Raw genomic sequence first — 25,602 nt, 5'->3', positions numbered from 1 at the left:
AATACAAATAAACAAAACATCATGAATTGATCATCGTTTAGAGCATTTTTCCAAAATTATTAAATATCTGCTGATATAAGCGGACTATACAAAAATTTATTTAAAAGGTATTGAGTTCTTTAAGCCTTGTCAAGTAAATACGAAATCAAGATTACTAATTTCAACGAATATTTTACTCATGCTGCCAAACTGTTAGTAGAAAAATTTGTTTGGTATTATATGCTAGCATCAGTTCATAAACTGTTAATTTCTAGTACTAAATTCATTGCAAATTATTAACTATTAGACAACTATCAGAGGAGGCTTAGGAGGCTCGGATTAAGCACTTGAATCGGGATTTTCACGCCAGAAAAATATCAAGACATGGCACAATGGTGACTTATCCTGTCTTTGGCATGCCTGAAGAGATGTCACAAGCTGTTTTGCCAATATATAAAGATGTAATGAAACAATGCTTGCTTCTAAAACATCAGTTGAAACTAGCAGTCTACAAAGAAGCCTACAACCACTGAGATCTCTGAAAAGATTGCAGAATCAAGTGTTGAGAGCGTCACTAACGGTGATCTCTCATAATTAAATACAGAAAATTTTTGCGAAAAATCAATTGTAGCAATTATGATAGCAAAGTGAATACTTTTAAAGAAGATGCAAGCCATAAATTTTTTGACATTTGCACCTAAAAATATATGCTTGAGAAATGTTTCATTATCAAGACTAGCTTCCCAGCTAGCACACAATGTTGAAACAACTTTTTTCAACGTTGATCAACGTTATTTCAACGTTGTTTCAACGTTGTTTCAACGTTGTATACTTGGTGGGTAGGTTCCTCCTGAAGAGCAAGGCTATTGGCAATGTTGGTAAACTTGCATGAAATTAACTTTCCATAAAGTTCAGAAAAAAAGTATGAAGCAGTTCGAAATAACGTTTATCAACGATCAACGTTGATCAACGTTATTTCAACGTTGTTTCAACGTTGTGTACTTGGTGGGTAGGTTCCTCCTGAAGAGCAAGGCTATTGGCAATGTTGGTAAACTTGCATGAAATTAACTTTCCATAAAGCTCAGAAAAAAAGTATGGAGCAGAGGCGCAGAAATAAGCATTACAGAGGCGCAGAAATAAGCAGGGTGAACATATTTTCTGTACGAAACTAATTAAGCTAATAAATTTTAATTTTTCCTCGTGATTAAATCAAATATAACCACAAAAAACCGCAGTTAGCTAAATACTTTTTTACTTTCAATAGAATTATTTAGCAAGTTTTGTAATTCTCTAAGACGGCACACTAAATCGAAACAACTTTTAAATGTTCCGTAACGTCAGTTCGGAACGGTCAACTTTTTAAATAAAATTTATCGCTAAGTGACAACAATTAAATCAATTTTACTTAATACAACTTTATTTCTATATAAGAACAAACCTGTTTTTTTTTTTAAAAAAGACCATAAAATTTTCATTAGGACTTTTTACAAGAAATCCGTTCAGACTTTAGTAAACGTATAGCTGTTGAATCAGAGATCCTTCAGTCAAACAGATGATACATTTACTAACTTAAAGTAATTATAGACTTCTATAAAAAAATACTATGAGTAGTTGTCTACAGAGTGGAATTGAAAATTATTACAGGAGTATAATAAAAATTTAATTGGAAAGAAGGGCTTAAATATAAAGCATTTTGAATTCTTTTGAAATGGAAATACCATTAACTCTTATTTCTCATTCTAACTGCATCTTTTAATTAGAAAATTCCATTTGCATTTGTAATTCTACTTAAAGGTAATTTTTATTTCTTGTTTCCAGTATTCTTTTTTTTATTCTGTTTAAGAGATCGCTTTTGCTTCTGCTTCTATCAATCGAGGTTTTATGAATCGAATATCTCATTGAAATATAATTTTAATACATGTCTCTAATTCCATTTTTCCTTTCCTTTCTCAAATAATATTTCTATTTCCATTTCTGTATTTAAAAGTTACATATTTTTAAAATATACTTCTAAACATATTACTGTCCAGTACTTGTTTAATTTAGGAAATGCAACATGTTTCATCAATTTCTAAAGTAGAGCAGCTTTTGGGTGAAGTAAAAAGTATGAGATATGATATAAATTAATCTTCTAGCATTTCAATACATGTGGAAGTTAATGGTAAAAGTGCTTATGTCATATTTTGGTCATAATGAGTTATGCATTAAAAGGGACCAAATAACCATTCTTTTAATGCTATAAGTACCCAAGTCAGCCACTTTAATAAACAATAGCCTATTGTTTATGATACAAACAACCCTGTCTTCAAATAACTCATTTTCTTGACATAGGTACTTCTAGTGTTATGTATGTATGTATGTATGTATGTATGTATGTATGTATGTATGTATGTATGTATGTATGTATGTATGTATGTATGTATGTATCTATGTATCTATGTATCTATGTATCTATGTATCTATGTATGTATCTATGTATCTATGTATGTATTTATGTAATATCAAAATAAATATTTAAAAAGTAATACTTATAATTTAAAATCTTAGAATTAGTGGCAAGTGTTCAAAATGTATATTTCAAAGAATTGATTCCACTAAATGATGACAGTGTAGAAGTTCAAAAATTATGCAATTTACTTGAAACTACTTTTCGAACTGGTATGAAAGGTATTGAGTTTTGAATTTTAAATTTATCATAAGTAAATCTATTATGACTTTGATTAAAAGTTAAAGGCTATGATTATGTGTAATAATACATAGTCTAGTCACTCATATTTTTCCTTTTTTAAATGTTTGGTTCCGATTTTTGTTGTTAATCTTTTGCAGAATGAAAAAAGCAAACAGATTTTTCTTAGCAGTTAAACTGTTATTTCTTTAATAATGGAAATATTTGCAACATGCCTGGAGCAAATTGTTCAAATTTGGTTTGTAGACTGTCTAGATAGCATAGACACTTCTTGCATAGATTTAAAACATTCAGAAATAAAATTTTGTAGCCACAATTTTAAATTTATATTCTATGATAAAAATTGTTAAAGACATAAATTCTTAAATGTGAAAATCAAGTCATTTCCTTTTTGAGAAAAATATGGATTCCATCACTAATTTTAAAAATGTCTAATGGCTAATTTATCATATGAACAATGCATGATTGGCCCATTTCATATCCAAAATCCTTGCTAAGTTTTTGTAAAAGTTGGTTGAAAAAATGTTTTGTTTACTAAAGTTTTTAAATAATTATGTGATGTTTAAAAACAGAGAAAATATGAATTAGGTTAGATAGAAGCTCTTTTATACTTTTATAAAAATTCTTTTCTTAACAAAATTGTATACCTTTGGATAATTCACCATCAGTCAGTATTTTTTAATGCACTTAGTTCCTGACTGCTCAATAAATTTGAGTTAATTACAAAGAAAAGTAACCAAAAGCCTGTGCTATGTCAGACTGACTAAATTATATTTTGGGTGTCTATGGTAAATCCAAATTTGCCACATGTAGCAAATTACACTAACTTAACTTTATACTTTGTTACAACTTTTTTAAACTCTTAGTGAGTATGATTTTGTACATAAAAATAGAAAATCATGCAGTATTGCATATTAGGTAAAGTAAACTTGTGTTTATAAAACAAAAAGGAAAAGATGAAATATTTTAAATATTTTTTAGTGAAAATGGCTACTTTGACTTTTTTTTTGCCCAGCAAACCATGAAAAATCCAAAAACAAAATTTTATTTTGAGTCTTTCTTCTAGTAGCATATTTTTTTTAAAAAAAAGCTTAGCCCACAAGAATTCCTAATGTAAACATACTATCCCTTATTCTAGTATGTTGGTTTAGTATTCTCTAATTATTTTAATAAAAAACTTTAAATGTAAGAGATGAACATAGCTGTAACACATTTGAAAATTATTTTAATTTCAACAAATAACTGTAAGTTTTATGCAGACCATATTTAATAAATATATATACATGTAGAAGTTTGTGATCAGTCTATAAAACTTACTTTTTCAGCCCCAAATACCAACACTTCTACTGCCACCTTACGACCTTGGTTCAGCAAAAATTGAAATCTTTTAACTTTACTTTTCTTATTACTTTAAAATTTTTTTCATCATTGAAAATTATTTGCCTAAAGTTTTCCATGGCAATGAAATTTTCTCCCTATTCTTGTGAATCTATCTCTGACCATCAAAGCTGCATAAACACTAATGTTTATTCAAAGTAAAAATATTTCTAGCTGTATTAGATGAAATGAGCTTTTCTAAATTCTTGTTGAAGGTTTGGTAATTTGGTTATGAATTTTTAAGTGAAATATTAGCTTAAAAGAAATTCTTTTCCTATGATGCAGAAAAAAAATCATGTCTTTTATGGTTAAAAGGATGTCGAATATGTTACTTTTTTATGATGGTTAGGAAGAAAAGAATTAACAATCTAATGCTCCTATTTTTTCTTTGAAATGATTATAGCTACAGTAAGAAATCACATATAATGGAACAAAACCAGTATAATTTTTTGTTCTTAAGAGACAAAGTTTACAAGTGTTTTGGGAGCAATAATTTTAAAATAATTTTCTAGCAAAGGATTCTAACAGATTCTAACAAGAGTCACCACATGCAAAAAATATATAATTTTTACCATAAGCTGATATTTTAAATATCAGTCAATAGTTACGATATTTTCTATTTGATTTTTCAGTTGTCTCTGATTAATCATAACTAAAGCTGAGATTTTAGAATTAGAACTTCAGTAATTTGCTATGTCAGATTATGACATTGCAAATTAACATGGCTATTGCTTTTACAGTGCTAGTAAAAATAAGCATTTTTAACAATGATTGCAATTACCAAGTGAGTTTTTACAATTAAAATAATAATTTTAATTTCGAAAGTTTCAACCAAAAGGCTTGTAAAAAACTTTTGCCAACAGATAATTCTTTTTTTTTAGTAGATTTTTACACTAAATTGATTGAGTTTTTTTTTTTTTTTTTATATATATATATATATATATAAAAGAAAAATACAGTTTTACTGGTGCAAAAAAAGATTATTGGAACTTTATTAATGAAAGTCTACCTAAAGAAGAAATTGTTCGCTTTATTGCCTCTATTTCAGATGTAAGCTTTTTTTACATATATTTTGTTATCAATTTAATTTGGTTTTTAATCTGTCACAGCAGTATCCTGTTTTTTAAGATATTTTTTTCATTTCAAATTTAGTTTAAAACTTACCAAGGTAAAGGCCGAGCCTTTTTAAGACAAGCGTTAATGGAAAGATGCTTAGCAGATACACTTCAACGTTGCACACTTAATGATAAAGTAGTAAGGTAAAAGAGATCCAATTTCAGTTTTGGTTATAAATTGTTATATTGATTCTCAGATAAATAAGCATTCTACATATAATTTCAAGACTGTAACTAAGTTAAGGTACCCTAATGATGACTATGGTGTAATGTTAAGTCTTTATATTAGGCTATTTGTAGAATTTTTAATTCCTTTTAAGTAACACCAAAAAGTTATATTGCATTTGGATTTTTAGTTTTTTTATTGAAAGTTCTTTGTTCTAGGGATTATTTTGAAGCTGACTCAGTTTTCCAAGATAAACCTCTTTTTGGTACATTAATTAATTCTCTTTATGATTTGAACTCTGTAACTTTTAACCTACCCTATAAAGGTTATGATTTGGATAGAAGTTGGCCTTCATTTTCCAGGTATTGGTATTTTTAATACAAGAATAAATAAAGTATATAGAACCTATTATAAAGATTATATTTGTATTATTTCAAATGAATTAGTATTTAATATTATTTATAAATATTATTAAATACCTATTCATTTGAAATCTTATTATTTTTAATAAATGTTTATTTAATGTCTGATTTTCTGCACAAGCAACTTGGCTTTTAACTATGCAACACTCCTTTCCTTGTAATTGTTACTAAACAAAGTGAAACAGGCATTTTATGATTTGATTGCTCCCAGTAAGGCTTGATAATTCTACTTGTGCTTCTGTAGGACCAATATCTAATCTCAGAAAATAGGTTTAAAAAATAAGAATTATCAAAACTATTTTATGATGTTTTTTTTTTTGTATTTTTAATTTAATCTCCCTAATAAAAGTATATATAGGAACTATTGGTAATTCTAAAGTGTCTCAAAACTTCACTTTTACTCTCTAGAAATTTTCTCTTTTATTCCCTAGAAAACTTCATTTTTATTTTCTAGAAAAGCGTTTTATGAAAAAAAAAGATCAAGTTCTCAATCGTTCTGTGCAAATGAAGAGGTACCAATATTATTAAAAGTACTCATGCATATTTGTCATAAATTCCTGAAGCTATCAACTAAATTTCAAAATATAACAAATACTTATTTTAATTTTAGATAGTTACAGACCTGTCATTAAACTTGCAGAATCATGTTGAAAAGTTAGATGCTCTGTTAAGGGACTGGGATAGCGAGTATCAGCTAACAAACAATACTTCACAAGTTCAAAGTCAGCCCTTAGAATTTTCGATTAACTTGCTTATGACCATACATGCTGAGTTAGTAAAGCTAAAAACAAGATACAAAAAGTTAAATGAGGATCTAAATAATGCAGAGCAACTAAAAGTAACTTTACAAGCAGAAAATGATCTTAAAATAAAGCAGCTGCATGATCATTATAAAAGTATGCAAAAAACTAGCACCAGTTTGTCAAGCAATAGATATAAGTTAAACCAATCAGAGTTGGCTGATTTAAAAGCAGAGAATGAAATTTCAAGGGAGAAGTGTAAAGTTTATGAAGAAAGATTAAGCAAATCTATTGCCACCACCAATGATCTTATGACAAAGCTGGATCATATGGAAGAGTTGAACAAGACACTGAAACTGGATATAAATAATCTCACTTATGAATTAAGTAAAAAAAATGAAACTGTAATAATGCAAGAGAAGGAGTTGTCTATTTTTGGTAAAATAATTACAAAAACTGGGGAAAGTACCATTGAAGAATTGAAAAGAGAAATTAAATTGCAAATTGAGTTTCAAGAAAGAAATATTATCAGTTTAAATGAAAAGAGAGAAAATGATTTAAAAGTCACTATTCAAGAGTTGGAAAAAAAACTTAAAGAAGAAATTCAAAAAAAGAGTGAGTTTGAGTCTTTGATTAAAGAGCATAAAAAAGATGCTGAGAATCATTTAAATACTACATGGCAAGCATTCATAGATGATTTAAGAATTTTGTTAGGAGAAAATAAGCTCCAATATCAACTTAATTGCGTATTCAATTTCCAGCATGCAAAAGAGGCTGCTATAAAGGTATTTAAGGACTTTTTTTATTAACTCTACCTTTGATAATTTTATTTTAAGTTTACAAAAGAAATATCTGGTTGAGATTGGGCAAGAGAATTTCTTTTGGGATCAAAGGATGAATATGGGGTAGGGTATTTCTTAAATCATCAGTTTTATACTTATAAACATAAATTTAGATAATAATGATGGTAATAAGCCAAAATTTATTTTAATTTTGATTCAGCCATATAAATCTTTTTTTATTAATAACATAATAGAGATAAAAATATTTTAACAAAATTTTTTTTTTTTAAATAATGGACTAATTTATTATATTTGTAAAAGAATTTTAATCAAACCATTAAAGTAAGTGAAGCAATTAGAAGAAAATTAAGGAAGTGAAAAACTGGCACCAAAAGTATGTATGTATGTATGTATGTATGTATGTATGTATGTATGTATGTATGTATGTATGTATGTATGTATGTATGTATGTATGTATGTATATATTTTGGTGTGTATGTATGAAACTTTTTGACTTTTCACTAAAAATGAATGAAATTTTGAACAATTGTTCCTATAATATGATTACATTTATATATATATATGTGTGTATATATATATATATATATATATATATATATATATATATATATATATATATATATATATATATATTAGACCAATTCAAAAAAAATTTTTTTTGAAAAGTTAATTAGCTAAGTGTTTAAATGTTATTTGATGAAAAAGTAACTCCTGAAAATTTTATAACCTTATTCCAATATTTAGTAACAGCTCAATTAACTTTACTTTTCTACTTTTGTGAACTAATCTACTAAATTTGATAAAATAACTTATTAGCTTTCTGCATAGTGTTCATTTTACTTTTATTTACAATTGTGTTGGCTTTAATTGGATTTAGGTATTCATTGGGCAAACAAAGAAAAATCATCTAAGTTTCAATGACTTTGCTTAGTACTGACTGAATGTTTATATTTTTATGCGAATATGTATGTTATATATAATTTGCATTTTTTGTGAAATAATAAAATTTAGCAATTACTGAATCAAAGTCAAAATGTCAAAAAAGAAATTTATTAAAACAAGTTGTGACACTAATGCATGGCTAATTGGTCATCAATTACAAGTTCTAGATAAACTAAGTTGTTCAAGCTGTTTGCTCACAGTTGATTTTTTTCTACAATGCCTCTTTTATAACTTAAAGATAAACAAAATGGATCTTTCATAAAGCTGTCCCAATACTATTGATGAGGTTTTACAAATTTGGTTTATTGCCAATGTTCCAACAACACAAAAAGGAACTAAAAGTATTGTATAACTCTTATGTTAAAATTGGGAAAAAGAAGTCTTGCAGAACTGAAAGACAATAAAAATTGAAAACTGATTTGCTGAACAAGTTTAATAAGCTGTTTGATGTGGCCCATGCAGATTGTGACAGACTTATAAAAATTCAACAAGATGTAAATTTTTTACAAGAGAAAAAGGAATATCCACATTGTTGTGCCAGTCCTTAAAGCTGTTGGCATTGACATTAAAGATATGACATTATCTGCAAGCTCAATATACAGAGCTCATAAAACAATTAGAAAATTAATAACCCAAAACATTCAAGAAGTTTTTGTACCAAATACACCCCTAATTGTCCCTTTTGACAGTAAAATTCTACCAGACACATGGAAACCTGGCTGACAGGATGCCAATTATTACATCAGGTTTAAATGTTGAAAAACTATTAGTAATTCCTAAACTTTTCTTGAGTACTGATGAGCTTATGGGAAGCTCAGTTGTTAAAGTGTTGAAAAAATGGAAAGATGTTCCAGTCTTTCTAAACCAGATGAAGAAAAATATGTTAGAGTTCCTTAGGAATCAACTCACCAAAAACATTCAACCACAAAAGGATTACCTGGAGCTCAACCAATTGACACTAATCACACTGGGAAAAATGATTGTATAATTCAAGTCAGTCCTCCAGGTGACTATCATCGTACCAGGTGGATGGCAAAAGGAATATACTGTCTTAAAATCTATTTGTTCCGTAGACAATTCAAACATGCAGCATATGAAATACAGGGTCTTCTTCATATCTGTCTTTTCATTATTACCATTTATGTGAAAGTCTGGCTTAAAGCTCCAAACAGTTCTGATGCTTCATACAATGACCTTTATCTACTCCAGACTCTTTAGTCTTAAAGTACCATTGACAAACAGATAGCAGACATTGCAATTAAGAAAATGAGAGGACATTTGTGGTATTTGAGTAAAGATTTGATTGGACTTGCATTATTTTCTGACTTTGTCCCAAAAAGTGAGAAAGAGGCTATGATTGCTGCTCTAAAGATAACACCAATGAAAACTAATCTCAGAAGAGTTGATTCAAAATTAGTTGTGCAATTTCACTCAAAGATCACTGCACTTAAGATTGATCCAATTCTTCTTACTTTTAATCCAGCTGCATGGGTTTTCTGCCTACACACTGCCAAGCAAAAAATAGCAACCATGAGAGTCACCAATGACTGTGCTGAGCATGCTGTTAAGTTGGCAACAGACTTCAATAATGTGTTAACATTTGATGAAGCTGAATGGCAGTTAATATTTCAGATTGTCGAATATCACAGAAATCTCATGACCATTTGGTTAAAGAAAAACTTTAAAGCAGAATAGAAAGTGATTACAACTTGTAAATACTTTGATAAAACATTGTATAACACACTTAAATATATTGTAACATTTATATTCAATCAATCTTATGTGATAAGAAAGTTTACTATTTTATCGCCATTTTTTTTTTTACAAATTTGAATCTCTAGAGCATTCACTAAAACATTATTTAAGCTTGCAATTTTGAACTTATTTTCCTGACCACAAACCAGATTAAATTAGAGGGTAGCCCAATTAAAATTAAAAAATTTTTTTATATATTTAATTTTGAATTGGTCTAATGTATGTATGTATGTATGTATGTATGTATGTATGTATGTATGTATGTATGTATGTATGTATGTATGTATGTATGTATGTATGTATGTATGTATGTATGTATGTATGTATGTATGTATGCATGTATGTATGTATGTATCTATGTATGTATCTATGTATGTATCTATGTATGTATCTATGTATGTATGTATGTATGTATGTATGTATGTATGTATGTATGTATGTATGTATGTATGTATGTATGTATGTATGTATGTATGTATGTATGTATACACTGCCCAGCAAAAGTTTCCAGTCACTTGGCAAAAATGAAAAATATGATAAAACAATTTAATTTAAACTAATTACAATTAACTGAATTTCATAACAATAAATGTTGATTAACTTTTAAACAATTAAAAGTTAATCAACATTTTTTAAACCTATGATAAAAATAATCAAGTTTATGCAGCTTAATACGAACAAAAATTTATATTGTCATGTAGGATATTTTTTTTTCTTACCTCATAATCAAGTTGATCCCATAGCAACTCAATTAGGTTGAGGTCTAATGATTGTGGCAGTGATGTCATATTTTGAGTTCTCTGATAGCTTATTTTTACTAATAGTTTGTACAGTATTTGGATGTGTGTTTTGGGTCATTACCCTGTTGTATAGTAAACCCACATCCGATTAGACACTTTCTACTTGTTACTTTTTACTTGATTTCTACATAATATCTAATGATATCCATTCTTCTGGAATCTTCCATTTACTTTTATGAGATTACCAACCTGATTAGAAGCAAAACAGCCCCAAACCATTACTAAACCTCCAACATGTTTGACAGTAGGCTGTATACACTGTGGATGGAATATTTCAGTAGCTATTCGTCGCACATAGTTCCGTTGCTTTGTTCCAAAAACAACAAATTTGGATTCGTTCATCCACAATACATTTTGCCAGTCTTTTTTTGTCCATTTTTATGTGCTAAAGCCCATCAAAGCCTTTTTTCAATTTATTGCTCTTAAAAGAGATCTTCGAATAGTTACTCTACCATTCAAAACAATCGTTTTCAAGCAATGTTGTACAGTCCTAAAATAATTTTATTATGAGCAGCTTTAATGTTATTTCTTGGGCTGTTAATTGTCTATTTTGTTTACATAAAAGTATAATTGACTCCACTTCTTTTCCCATCTTTATTTGTACCAGTACATTTAAACTGACAAATACTATCACTCACTGTTTTAAGAATTTTGAATATATCTAGTAGAATGACCATCATTTGTCTAAGTGACAATTGAAGAACATGTTTCTAGTGATAAATTAGATTTCTTTGACACTTTATAATATAATCTAACTTTTTAATATCTAAAAATAATCAAGATGTGATTTTATAAATTGGAAATTAAAAAATAATTCATCTATAAAAAATACTAAACTAATTTATTAATTCAATTTATTATATTACTTGCAAAAAAATTCAATATATTTGTATTGTATTCAGTATATGTATTCAATGTAATGTATTTATTGTATTCAACTAATTTATGTTCAATTTACTATATTACTGATCAAATATGTTTGACCATGTTTATAATACAAAAATGAAGAAAATGTATTTTGCATTACTAATTTCAAAAGCAACTTAGTACATTTTAATTGAATTATATTATGACTTACAAACAATTTTAAAATTTTATATCAATTATTACAAGTAAGAAACTATCAAAATTTCAAATGACCGTAAACTTTTGCTGGGCAGTGTAAATTAGAAGTGTTCAGAAAAAAGTTTTTGAATCAAAAAAACCAGATCTCCTAGATTTGAAACAAATGTTTAAACTCACTCCTGAAAAATTGAATCACTATTTCCTTGTCCTTAAAGCACATATTTGGAAAAAAAGGACCTCAAAATGACCAAATGCCTACTTTAAGGGTCTTGAGGGCAGGGCAAACATAAATATTTTTAAAAAACTTTTCTTCTAGGGTGCAAATAATTATCAGCAGTTTTGATTAAAATGGTATGTTTTTTTTTCCTCCTATAAAAAAGTATAACTTACAATTTAAATTTAAAAATTGTTTATTACAATTTAAAAATTGTTTATTACATGGTGCATTGTTGCTTTTACAACCTTTTCAAAAGTTAAAAACAACACATTTTTATTTAGATTCATACTAAAGTTTACAAGTGTATATATATTTAAAATCAGTTTAGAGTTATTCATTTTATTTATGTTTAATATTTATAATATTAAAAATAGAATGAAAAAATATGTTCTTAAGTTATCACAGCAATTTTACTTATTAAATCAAAAAAGGAATTTATTTTGAATATTTAACAAAATTTTATCTGTGCACAAAGTTTGTTCAGCTTCCTTCTAGTTTTTATCTGATTAATCATGTTTTTTTTTAGTGTGTTCTGTTTCTTTGCTAAGTAAAGACTGATAATCTTTTCTTTGTTAAACTGGCTTTTCCCAGAGATCCTGAAAGCAGAACGAACTTAGTACACAGATAGATTTTTGTTCTTTTTCTCATCTTCATTGCTATAAAAATGAACTTATTGCTGCATCATGCTGACGGCTCTTTGATGTGTCTCACCCTTGATGTTCACTGCCAGCTTTTACAAGAACTACCAAAACTGTCAATCTTGAACTTTTTCCCTGCATTTATTCATAAAGAGTTTTTCCATCAAGATCTATAACATGTGGATAAGGAGAAGTTTCTATTGCACTTTTTATATCATCTTTTGCTATAGTTGAAATATTTTCATTTGCCAATTTCATCATTCTAAAGACTGTTGATTTACTGCAATGTATATTTCTAAGATCAACACCAACTTCAGTTAGAGTATTATTCATCACTTTCTGCAGAACATTTGGTTATATTGGAACATTTGGAACACAGTTACAGTCTGGTTCTACACATCTTTCAAAATTTTTACAAAATGGCTACGCAGCTAAATTAATCTTTTTGGTGTTTTTAGGCAGTTTAGATTGCAGGTAAGAATATCCATGCCTGTTCGAAGCTAAGTTTCTAAATACAAGTATTTTTTTTTTCAATTGCTGATTTAGCCGTTATAATGATAAATAATATCTTCTTTTTATTAGGTATCAGCTTACAATTTTTTTGCAAAAACAAATGAGTCACTTTTTCTTTTTTACATTTTTATTGTAAGTTATTACTAGGAGAGAGAAGGGAGGGAGCATTGGTACACAGGCAAAAGTTCAGCTGTTTTTAATCAATTTCAACCTTTGAATGCAGGTACCAAATGTTGTTTATAATCATTTCTTCCACAGAAAATATTGTTAGGTTTTAAGCATTTATTACCAGTAAATTTACCTTTTTTTTATTTTGTTGATATCTTTTTCACGTTTAACTGTGTATGGTGAATACGTTTCTATTTTTGAGTGTTTATTAAGGTTTTAATTAGTTCAAACTTAAGTTTAAACCTAAAACTCAAAAAAATAAATAAATAAATAAATTTTAAAATTAAGAATTTCTGTAATTAGTAAAATTGTTGTAATAACTTTAAGAGCATATTCTTTTATTTGGTACACATATTAAACATACATAAAATGAGTAATTCTAAACTGATTTTAAATATATATACACTTGTAAACTTTAGTATGAATTTAAATAACAATGTTTGTATTTAACTTTTGAAAAAGTTGTAAAAGCAACGCTGCACCGTGTAATGAACAAATTTTTGCCAATTTAAATTGTAAGTTTATATTTGTACTTTTTTATAGGAGGGAAAAAAAAAACATACCATTTTAATCAAAAATGCTGATATTTATTTGCACCCAAAAAGAAAAATTTTTAAAAATATTTAAAAATATTTTTATATAAATATTTATATATAATATTTTTATATAATGTAATTAATATTTAAAAATATGTTTGTCTTGCCCTGAAGACCCTTACAGTAAATCTGTTATACAAACTAATAATCTGTTAATAAAATTTGTGTTGTAAAATAATTACCTACAGCTTAAATTATGGCCTGAAAAGAAAAGGTTAATTTTTGGATTTGTAACCTTCATGAATGGTGCCTAAAATTTATTATTCTTACCTATAACTTTACACAGAATGCTTTAAATATCAAAATTTTCTGACAAAATTTATGTTGTTTAATTTTTTTGCATCAAATTTTAAATATATATACCGTGACATAGAAAAGTTTCCAAATAAGATGTTCAGAGATACATTCAGGAAAAATAGCGCATTAAAGGTTTGTATATAGGTCATAGAAGCTCATTAGGGCACGAACATGGCTTGACATACGCAAATTCAAATATGGCTTGACATATACAAATTCAAATATGGCACATATTAGCACCACTATGTGGACAACCAAGAAAAACATCTAAAAAAGTAGATTGTATCAAAGTCTTTTTTTAAATAAAGTAGAGTATTTCCTTCCTCCTTTAAAGTTTCTAAAATTTTAACAATTTTGCTGTAAAAAAAAACTTATCTACAATTAAGCTAAGTTCTGAAGGCACAGCAATGTCCTTTAAAATTTGTCTTTACTTTTCCCTGCAAAAGTGGTTTTCTTACTGTAAAACAACCTCATAACCAAGATTTTGTCAAAGATCTTCTGTCTGTTGAAGGATGTTTTCCAGTACCTGTTGTCCTTTCAAGGTCTTCAGCTAATTTTGTGCTGCTTTTTTATAACAGCACAAAGATTTCTATTTCTAAAAAAAATTCTATTTCTGTTTAATAAAATTCTCAGCACTTCACTTACAACATTTCACTTAGATTTATTTGTCTTGATTTTTTTTTTTTTTTTTCAATAAAAAGTTAAAATATTCAACAAATAAAAAATTGACTTGTCATGCAATCAAAAAAAGAAACTAATCAAATATATTCTATAAACTATTGTTTACGTTAAATTGAGGCTTCACAGTGTTCTACAGATATAATAATCTCAGAAATTATGCAATTGAAAAAAATGCATCATCTATACTCATTAAATATACAAATTTTTAAACTTACGGTGTGTAATTTAGTACTCTTAAATAAGAACACAAAAATTTTATTAAAATTCATACTAAATTAAAATTAAAATTCAATTTATTGTTTATAATTTGATTTTGTATTATTAACATAATTTACTAAAATATTTTCACTGTAAAAAATTCTGTAAGTCTGTAAATATAATTTTAGTAAAAGTTGTATTCTTTTGCACAGTATTAAACATATTTTATGCAAATATGTTAAACTTAAACCATACATATTTTTTATGCATATAAATAACATAAAAGAGCATCATATTTTTTATGCATAAATATTAAACTGAGATATTGGCATAAGAAGAACTTAATTCTTTAAATAAGTTTTTGCTATTAATAGATTATAAAAGATGTTCAAGATGAATTAGCTGCTACAAGAATGCAACAAACTCATGCTGAAGAAGTTGCTTTTGGTCTTAATTATGAATTAGAAGCACTTATGAAAAATTTTAATGCCTTGCAAAAAGAATGTTCAACATTTCAATTGGAAATTGAGGGCTTAAAAGAGGTATTACATTTTCATGAACAAATGTTTTACTTTTTATACCTATTTTTAATATTGCTACTTTAGTTCATTTGTGAATATTATTGTTTATTATACATAAAAAATCATTTATTTTGTTTGAATAAATGTTTTTTTAGAAAATGATCATATTGCAGGAAGAAAATGAAATTGCTCTAGAAAAAAACTCTTCACTTGAAGCAGAGAAATTAAAAAAGGAAACTGATTTTAAAAGGTTTTTGATTTCGTTTTATTTTTTCATACTTTTTTTTTTCTTTAAATAAATTACTTCTATTTGAAATCATATTTTACTTTAAATTACAATCATTTAAATGTAATCATGAAAGTTTAAATCATGGCGTTTTAGTTTAAAATCACAATATGAGTGCAAAAAACAAGCTTTGAAAAATGAAGTAAAGTTACTTTCTGAAGAAATTAAGGGACTGCAGTTTCACCTCAGCACAACTGAAATAAAACATAAAAATACCTTAAAGGTTAGTTAGCAATAAGTTCTTTAGTGTTTGTATTAAAGTCTTCCTTAAAATTTTCTTACAAATGTTTAAAATTTTTTTAAGGAATTAGAAAATAGCAAAGCAGACTACCAGTGGTTGGTCAACTCTTCTTCTGAAAATATCAAAGATATAAACAGTTTATACTTGAAAGAAATTGCTTCTTTACAAGAAGATAATAGGAACAAATTAGTTGAGGTAAAAATGTATTTTTATTTAAAAAGTGTTTGATTTTGATTAAAATTACTTCTTTGTAGAGCACAAAAATGCTGAAGAGTAAAATAGATGGATGACAGATTTTTTTATTCATCATACAAGTTATAAAATACAGCGTGTGGTAGTGGTTCACAAACTTCTTAGAACATTTTTCAAATTTAATTTTTAAAGCACTAAAAAAACATTCATGGAAAATTAATAAAAGAAAAGTTGAAGATAAATGCATTTCCCACCTTAATATTCAATGGGTCTCCTTTTTTTTTGATCACTGCCTCAAGCCTAAGATGAAAGGACTGGCAGGTGCTGGTTACATAGTCCTTTGATATTGACTTCCAAGCACTGGTAATAGATGACTTTAGTGACTTGACACTTGAATGGACCTTTTTGTAAACCTTATTCTCAAATATGCTCCACACACTGTAGTCAAGGAGGTTCAGGTCAGAGCTGAATGGTGACAAAAGTGTTTGGGCCAGAAACTAGTCATATTGTCTTGAAGATCTTGTTGAGTTTTTCTGGATCCATTACAACGTGCATTGTCCTGTTGAAAGATATAATTACCTTCAGGAGATTTCTTTTTCGGCCATGGCACCACATCAGGGCCGTATTTAGATATGTGGAGGCCCTGGGCATATATTTTGTGGAGGCGCACTCTACCTTAAAAACACAAAAAAGATAACTCTATATATTTTTAATAACAGTGATGTGCATTTCTTAAGCATCTTTAATTAACATAGTTGAGCCATATAGTTAAATAAAACACTCTACCTTAAAAACACAAAAAGGTAGCATTCTTATTCATAATAATGTGATTATATTAGGAACTGTACATGCACAACAGATTTATGAAATATTTATATATCACTAATAAACAAGCAAATAGTTAAACACAATTAGCACGCAAAGTCGAAGATATCTGGAGAAGGGAAACAGATGAATTGAAATTATAATTACAAGCCCGGCACTTTACGAGACTTCATCTTTGCAAAGCCTTGAATCAATTGGGTAAAGTCAATCTCTCTGAGAATATCATATTCATCAAAGTTAGAAAACTAAACTTTTTGGTCTCATATAATATTTTATTTAGATAAATATACTACTTTTGTTATATAGTTTATCATGGTATGTGCCAAAAAAATTTGTATGGTTGGTATATAATTTTAGGTGCTGTTACTTTACTATAATTACATTACTTTATCGTCATTGATACGTACTATAACTCCACGAACCACAAAAAATATGCATAAAAATTCCATGACAATTTTATGTGGAGGCCCCTTATTGTGGAGGCCCCTGGGCAAATGCCCACAATGCCCACCCCTAAATCCGGCCCTGCACCACATAATGTTTTAATAAGCTGTTATATCAGAGGTAACTTTTTCTTTCTTGGATGTAGATTGGTGGACATTTCCATTATGAGCAATGATTCCTAGCATGGACTGGAGGTGAGCTAAGGGTGCTTGGTGTGACACGCACGTGGTATTCTGTCACCCTTCTACACTATAAATCTGTCATTTCACCTATTGATCACACAATCAACACTAAAAAGTTTTTCATCTGAGAAAGTTTTGACTGTTTGCAAAGCATGGCTTTTCAGCTGATTCAGAATCTTTGATTACTCCAATCAAAGTTTTTAGACTTTCAGTCAAAAGTTGGCATGTAGGTCGGGCCATACTGACTTTTCCAAGTATTTTTAGAGTTCTTCTGACTGTCCTCTCATTAACGTTGAACAGTTTTGCTGTCTTTCTGATGGACATAGTAGAATTCTTTTCAGCATGCTTTTTAGACTTTTTAGTAATTTTTTATCAACTTTTTTGTTCATTTGAGAGGGCATTTGTATTTTCTTATTACTGTGATGTTTTTTCAATTTGTAAAATGAAGTTTTTGTTCAGAAATACCAATCACTTCAGTTGCAGGCAAGTCTGCATGAAGCAAAAAGAAATAACATGTTTTTTTATAAAGAATCTTTTTCCATCACATTTCCTAATGATTTTGTTTTATAATATAATCTAAAAAAATTTATATCTTGATCTAAAGCCTGGGTCATTCCACAACAAGTCGCCAATTGAACCAAAGTCTTCAGCTTTCTTTGTAATTATTGATTTTTTTTTTAAGAAAATACTACTTATAGCGTTTGATCAAAGTATCAAGTAATTTGACCTTAAGACATTGATACCTTTGACCCTATTTCTGAAAAAAAAACAACCTGTTTTCATCATTTTGATTTTATGTATAAGAAAGTTACTAGAGATAATAGTTACATATTTATGAAATCATATATTTAAAAATGTTTTTATGACACAAAATTTGAGAATCACACAAAACAACTAAAAAGGAAATGAAAGTATATAGATAGATTTCAGGATCCATGAGCTCAATATATCCTCTTCTAAATTATTTTTTCTTTTTGATTTAAAATAGTTTGCTTTATTATGATGTTGCATGTTTTAAAAAATCTTCAAATCTGCTAAATTATGGTTTCCAGCGAGTTTAAAAAAGCTGCAAAAAACCACCGACAAAGTCTTACTTAGTTACACCTATTTCTAATAAATTGTCTTTATGTAAATCGTCTTTATGTATTGTTAATTGTCTTTATTGATTATTTATTACTTTTGGAGCTTTTTTGTTGATTATAAAAAAGGTTTTGAATTTATCATAAAAAGTGGCAAATAGCTATTTTGAGAAGCTATTCAAATTGACAGATAATATTTTAAACTTTGTTAAACTTATAACATCATGTCTTTAGGATCTTCTTATCATTCTATAATTTTATTTAACAAAGATGAAAAGGGCTTTATTGAGTATATATTATACTGTTTCATATCTAATGATTTAAACGATAATTTAGCATTTTTGTTAAACAAATCAAATGATTGTACAGTAATTTTTGTTAAACAAATCAAATGGTTGTACAGTAATTCAAAGCAGATGATGGAGTTATCTCTATATGGTACCTAATAAAAGGTCATAATTTAATTGAGTCATTCCTTCTAATAAAGTAAACCAATGTATTAAATTACGAAGAAATTCAGTTTAATTTTCCAAAATATTTGGACAATCTGATGTAAATTTACCTGCCTGTTAAATGTTATTTAAACATGCTTGAATTCATGTTTAAAAATAGTTTGTCTACAGCTCCTTTTAAAAAATGATTTCTATTTTATCAAGGAAATTTTTTTTAAAGAGCCTGGAGATGAAGAAAGAGTTTGATGTACTTAAATCAGAGGTTGAAAAATGCTTTAAGGAAAAACAAGAAATTCAACAGATGTTTGAGAAAACTCAGAAAGAACTGGAATGCTTACAGTTAGAAAAAACAATCAGTGATAGTAAATATGAGGAGCTAATAAAACAAATACAATGTGACACTAATGGTATGAAAGAGCAACTCATAAGTTTTGCAAAGTAAAGTTAAATTTTTTTTTTTTCAGAGAGTAAATACTTTGCTCTAAAGTTTAAGTTAATATATGCTGACACAAAAGCAATAGCAATTCTTTTTTTTTTTTTACTAAGGTGTCAAGCTTTTATTCTAATGTTTTAGTAACTTATGTTTTTAGTGTCTATTTTTTTTTTATCAAACTAGAGATAAGAAAGAACTGTGGGAACAAAAAAATGTTTTAGAATTCACATTACGCTCCCGGATAGAGAATCATTGGATGGATGATAAAGATGCAGAAAAGTGCATGCACTGTTTGAAAATATTTTCTTTAGCTGTTAGAAAGGTTGTTAAATTTGATTTTTGAACTTAAGATTTTATAGTTTTTATAAGTTAATAAAATATGTTCGTTTTTTTAAATGTATAACAGCATAATGATTTTTATAATTCTTTAAAGTGTGATAAGTATGTCTAAACTGTGTCTTTTGTTACCTTCTTTTGAAACATTTGAGAATATTTTGTTAGCATCATTGTCGGTTGTGTGGAGGTATATTCTGCAACATGTGCTCTAATAGATGGATCCAAACGCAATACAGCAGGTACAATTCACAATACAAAGTAGTGATGTTTATTTTAGTCACACAAAGAAGAATAGAAGTATGTATTATTTTAAGTTACTGATAATGATAATTCTTCATTCTAGATGTATTTCACTCAGTGCATTTCCCTTCTTTTAAAAAAAATTCTTAACCTATCATTTCACATAGACAGTGTATCAGTTAAAGCTAGAAAAATAATATTTCTTTGTGTAAAGACTTATTTGGTTATTATTCTACTTATATAGTTTCTATTGTTACTATTTGATGGCAACATATTGTTATTATTTGATGGTTTTGTAAAGGATTGTTCCTAAAGGTAGCATAAAAAGACGTAACATTAAAGAGTGTCTTTGAGTTTTTACTTATTTGACTTTAGAAAAAAAGTTCGAAGTTGCCAAACTTGCGCTTGTCTCTTCAAAGATAAATATTCTGGAGTGGATGATGTTGATGGGGCATCAGACACTAGCAGCATTCATAATTCAACCGTTGTTAGTTCTCTAACCAATAATGAAAAGGTTATAAAAGTGTTATTAAGAAGTCCACAGCATAAATAATTGTCGTCTTTTTTTTGCAAAGTTAGAATCAGTTAAAGTTAAAATCAAGAAAACTTTTAAATTTAAATCTGTTTACATTATCCGTTGATAATTTTACTTCGTGTTCACTTCATGCTTTATTTTCATTTTCATATTTCATTTCCAGGAAGTCGACGAGTTCTCTCCTGAAGATAGTCCCTTTGAAGAGTTGGACTCAAATGATGTCAATAGTTCCCAAATAGTTGGCGAAGCTGAATCCATATCGTTTCTCGAAAACGATATCAAGCAAAATGCGATTGTGCCTGTTGTACATCAAGATAATGATGGTTCGGGTGACTTACTGGATTTTTTTGTTACAGCTGGAACCAGACGCCAACTCCCATTAGTTGTTGGAAGTATGAAGTTTGAACTGGTTTGGGTATTTGAGTCATCTCCTAAAGTAAAGTTCTTCTCAGAAAATCTTTTTTTCTTTGAATATTTTATAAATATTAGATTCATAATATTTATAATATTTATAATATTAGATATTCTTAATTTTTTTCTTTATGAAGGAACTCTAATTCATTTTATCGTCGTTTTATAGGATATAGGTTTTGGAATTGCTTATAAAGAAAATGAAGATGCCTTGGATAATCAAATTGAGGTGGTATTTTGTCATTGTAAAAAACTGATTGTTATCAGTTTTAAGTTATTTATCATGTATCATTTTTATTATGATATTTGTCTTTCTTTTTTCTTGTTTTTTATTTTTAATAATTTTTTTTTTTTTTTTTTTAGACAGTTATACCTTTGTCTCGCTATATTTCACATAAACAGGCGATTCACGGTAGAATGCGGATTGACAAGCCAGGAATTTACGTAATGATTTTCAGCAATTCCTATTCTAGGTATTTTTATTCTTAATATAATTTTTTCTTTTGCTGCATTGGTTTTATCCCATATTTTCAACTTCATAGATATTTTGTTTACTTTTTTTAGACTGACACCTAAAAAAGTAAAATGTTCAGTTCACTTGTGTCCGTTAATCGCTGATTCAAAACGATAATTTGATTCGTGATCTACGATTTTCTATGCATCGAATTTTGTAAATTTTTTTAAAGTTGCAAGTAACTATAACTTAACATAGGATAAGAAGAAAAATTTTAAATCTCTTTTTAGCACATCTGTAGTCAGGAGGGTTTTTTTTTCTTTTTACAAGTATTTACGTTTTAGTGGATAGCAATTTATGATTTTGCTGCTTTTTTTTTTATCAGCATTAGTATAAAGTAATTCGTAAAACTATTATTGTGTTTACGGAGCGTTGAAAATTTTGTTTAAAAAATCAATAACTCAAAAAACATGAAACAGATTTTTTTTTTATTTTTTTGAGGTATAAAATTATCAAGGTTTTTAATGAACAACCTGTTCTAGATAATATTAAAAACATTGGTTTCAAATATTAATTTTGTTTTCTAGTCCAGTGGTTCCTAAAACATTTTGTTTAATTCCCTTCATAACTTTTTTTAGAAAAATATAAATGTTATTACTCCTTGGTACTTGTAAGTTAGAAAAAATATATTCCATGTTTAAAAAAACTTTTTTTAATTTAAATTTAACACAATTAAATTCGACTTATGAGCTTCTTGCACACAAGGTCTTTAATGTCTGGCTCAGTTAGAGATGGTGCGTGTGATGATTTCTATGATTTCTTACGTTTTGGAAACACTGTTCTAGCCTGAATCAGGCGTTTTAAAGGAAAACTATATTTTTGTTGAGTTTCGGTGGTTTCTTGTAAGTAATATACAAATATTTTCTGTTTTTTATAGTAATATTTTGATCTTATTAATTGTTAGAGATTCGTTTATATACCAAAACGTGTTGCCACGGTCGTGTAAAAATCAATTATCTGTACTTCATGCTCAAATATTTACGTGACTAGTCAAAAAGAAGGAAATTTTTGTAATGATGATATAGAGAGAACAAGTAAGCTACTACAACATTTTTTTCTCACTCTCCACCTGTTAGTAATGAGGAATGTTGAAAAATGAAGAATTCGAGAAAGCCTCTGAATAAATAGACGTCATTTATTAAGTGGATTTTCAAGAACTTTTTTTATAAGAATTTTTTTAGGAAACCACAAATCTTCTGCATGATGTTTTTACGCGATCACAAATTTGACTTCCTGCGTTTCATCAAAACTTTTTCCCCAATAACCTGGACACAGAGATAAATAGTGTGATAAATGTCACTATGAGATTTGGTTGATGAAAACGCACTTTTTTGAGGTTTTTGAAAAATTACATCATGCTAATGTTGGATGTTGTATCTTGATATTCCAGTTTATAGTCCTCATATCATTTAAATTGGTGATTTTACATTGAAATAAACAATTACATTTACAAAGGTTGTTAAACATTTAACATGCTTGTATAACTTAATATATTGCTAAGAGTGCAATAGATTGTTTACAACACGGTACGAGAGCTGATTTGTGCTCGAAATTTAGACTCAAAATTAGTAGACGAAATCCAGGCCTAGATTTACATAAATCAGAAAACTACATTAAGATAGAAGATCTGAACAGATGAACCAGTAATGAAGAAAAAAGTTAAAGAAAAAGTCATAGTTAAAAGTTAATGACCACGTGGTTTCTAAATTCATACATAATACTATTATATAATATTTTAACGAAATGACAAAGATTAAGAAGGGCATTAAAATCACTTAAAATCGTTTGTTTGACGAATGTCCCTTTGCTCTCCATTTCCGATGCTCATGTATATAAAATCGAAAGTAACCAAGTTAAGTGATTTTTCAGAATACAACGGGAATGTAGTTCAGGATGAAATTTTCATGACAAGACAATTATAAAACAATCTTTTTTTATGTAAATAAAATCACCTTCAGCAACAAATAAAAAAAAATCATCAGCTCAAAAATAAAAAGAAAAATTTTTAATTTTTTACAGCAAAGTAAAAATAGATTTTTTTTTCAATACGTTAAACTTGTCTAAAACTTTTCTGAAACTCTTCTAAACTTTTAAGCTTCTTTTACTTGATCATCAGATTTTTATTCTTTGGTTCAATCACAGTTTACAAAAAGAGTCAATGATTTAATTTTTCATTCGTCGTCCTAAGTTTGTTTTCTATTTTGGACATGGTTGAGAAAGATCGCTCCGCCTCACAGCTGGTGTGATTGATAAAGCCAAAAAAAATGTTGAGATTGTATAGTAATTCAGATTCTATGAACCTGGCTTAGTCTGTAATTAGAATTTTAGCTGAATGCAATTATTTAGTGTTCGTTCGAAGAACAACCATCAACGTTACGAAAGTTTTCAAGGTCAAAAATTTCTAACAAACCATTAAAACATTTTTCGCTTATTTCCCTGTAGACATGGATACTTTTGTTTAATTTCATAACAAACTTATCCAACCCGATATTTAACGTATTTTGTTAGTTTTTCTGCTCTAACTTTCTGTAAAACTTTCCCTGCGGATGTTACCAAATAAACTCAATAGATATATCCAAATAAATTCAGTAGATGTATCCAAATAAACTCTACATTCATCAAAAAAGTAATTGATTTTTATCTTTAACCACTGTATTCTTTTTCTGCATTAATTTTTTGGCAGTCTCTCCGTGTTCGTTTTTTTTTTTTTTATTAATATTAAAATGTCTTTTTTATTAATATTAAAATGTCTTGCGCCCACAGTTTTTTTTTCAAGTTTCATTAAACTATTACATAACTTCTGTGCCTCTTTTTGAAAATTACGTTTCTCATCTATATCGTTAGGACTCTCGATCTGGGACTCCACAAATAAGCAATACATTGCATCTTCACTATTACTTAACCATAATTCTTTTTGTTGATGTTTTTTCATTATCTGTATTTCTCTATTATTTTTTATGAACAGATTTTGATAAGTACGAAGTGAAAAATTTTTGTCCCAGTTGTCATTTTTGGTGTTTTTCGCCCGCGAACCAATCAAGTTCTTCTAGTAATTTGAGAACCCCCATAAAACTAAACGCTGTTTAGTAAACAAGTAATCTTCTGTAGAAGCTGAGTGTGTATAACTCAATTTAACTAAATTCGCGTGCATTTACTTAGAAAATAAGACGCCGTAAAAACGTCACAAACAAAATATAAGTTTTGGTTATTATTATCAAAAGTATTTAACCGATGACCGACGATATGTACTTTATTTAAATTACAAAAACTTTTGAAACAAAAAATTTAATAAAATTCGAGAATGGTTAGATTAGGTTCAAGCTCCAAGGCAAGTTTTAAGTATCTGAGCTGGCTGCACATCTATGTTTTAGAACTCTTCGTATATATGCATTTACGTAGAAAATTTTAGTGTAAATGATTCTATATTTACGAGCTAAATTCTCGGATGGCTACGCTCGGTTAGATACAATAGATTTTCAATGAAAAAAAAAAATTCCAACCTTTTCTTACACATTGTTGTGCACAATGCCGATTTTATAAAAACCACAAAAAGAAATGTTTTACTCAAACCTTTAATGCTTCATGAAAAACGTTTATCTAAGGGATTATGGATAATTCGAATATTTTTCATATTTCAAAATGGTTTACATTTTTTCTTAGCCATGTGCGTTTTTAGTTGCAAAACTAAATAGAAAAATATTTAAGTAGAGAAATGCTAACACTTTTCTTAATCAAGTTAAGTTAAATCAGTTT

At 27.8% G+C, this 25,602-nt stretch overlaps 1 protein-coding gene and 1 long non-coding RNA gene across 11 annotated transcripts; one reads left to right on the top strand and one right to left on the bottom strand.

Annotated features, from left to right (window-relative positions):
• The first annotated feature begins 1,303 nt into the window (after positions 1 to 1,303).
• Positions 1,304 to 22,265, top strand: LOC145189774 (FYVE and coiled-coil domain-containing protein 1-like). Of its 10 annotated transcripts, none has more exons than XR_016453717.1 (20): positions 1,304 to 1,773; positions 2,026 to 2,083; positions 2,527 to 2,646; positions 4,992 to 5,092; positions 5,195 to 5,301; positions 5,542 to 5,685; positions 6,200 to 6,257; positions 6,356 to 7,270; positions 15,533 to 15,700; positions 15,835 to 15,929; positions 16,062 to 16,188; positions 16,270 to 16,401; positions 19,601 to 19,787; positions 19,997 to 20,135; positions 20,315 to 20,388; positions 20,765 to 20,903; positions 21,088 to 21,360; positions 21,505 to 21,564; positions 21,699 to 21,808; positions 21,900 to 22,265. XR_016453717.1 is itself a non-coding variant. In XM_090091618.1 (20 exons), exons 2-20 carry the CDS (start codon positions 2,029 to 2,031, stop codon positions 21,964 to 21,966), a joined length of 3,093 nt encoding a protein of 1,030 aa, XP_089947744.1. In that variant the 5' UTR covers positions 1,304 to 1,773; positions 2,026 to 2,028; the 3' UTR covers positions 21,967 to 22,265. The 10 variants fall into 10 exon arrangements, 8 of the variants coding, with proteins under 8 accessions (XP_089947744.1, XP_089947743.1, XP_089947745.1 ...); XM_090091618.1 differs by having other exon boundaries at positions 2,527 to 2,637; positions 19,601 to 19,818; XM_090091617.1 differs by having other exon boundaries at positions 19,601 to 19,818.
• A 1,500-nt stretch (positions 22,266 to 23,765) lies between these two features.
• On the bottom strand, positions 23,766 to 25,405 carry LOC149887051 (uncharacterized). Its single transcript, XR_016453724.1, has 2 exons — positions 25,350 to 25,405; positions 23,766 to 24,984 (listed from the first exon to the last, which is right to left on the bottom strand). It is a non-coding gene; the product is annotated as an uncharacterized LOC149887051 (long non-coding RNA).
• Between the last annotated feature and the right edge of the window lie 197 nt (positions 25,406 to 25,602).

The sequence above is a fragment of the Hydra viridissima genome, unplaced genomic scaffold (genome assembly GCF_058129835.1).
Source record: "Hydra viridissima isolate aposymbiotic clone 2 unplaced genomic scaffold, HvirCarnegie_v1 scaffold_6, whole genome shotgun sequence".
NCBI lineage: Eukaryota > Metazoa > Cnidaria > Hydrozoa > Anthoathecata > Hydridae > Hydra > Hydra viridissima.
The sequence above is the reverse complement of the archived record's forward strand: the minus strand, read 5'-3'. Positions and strand labels throughout refer to the sequence as shown.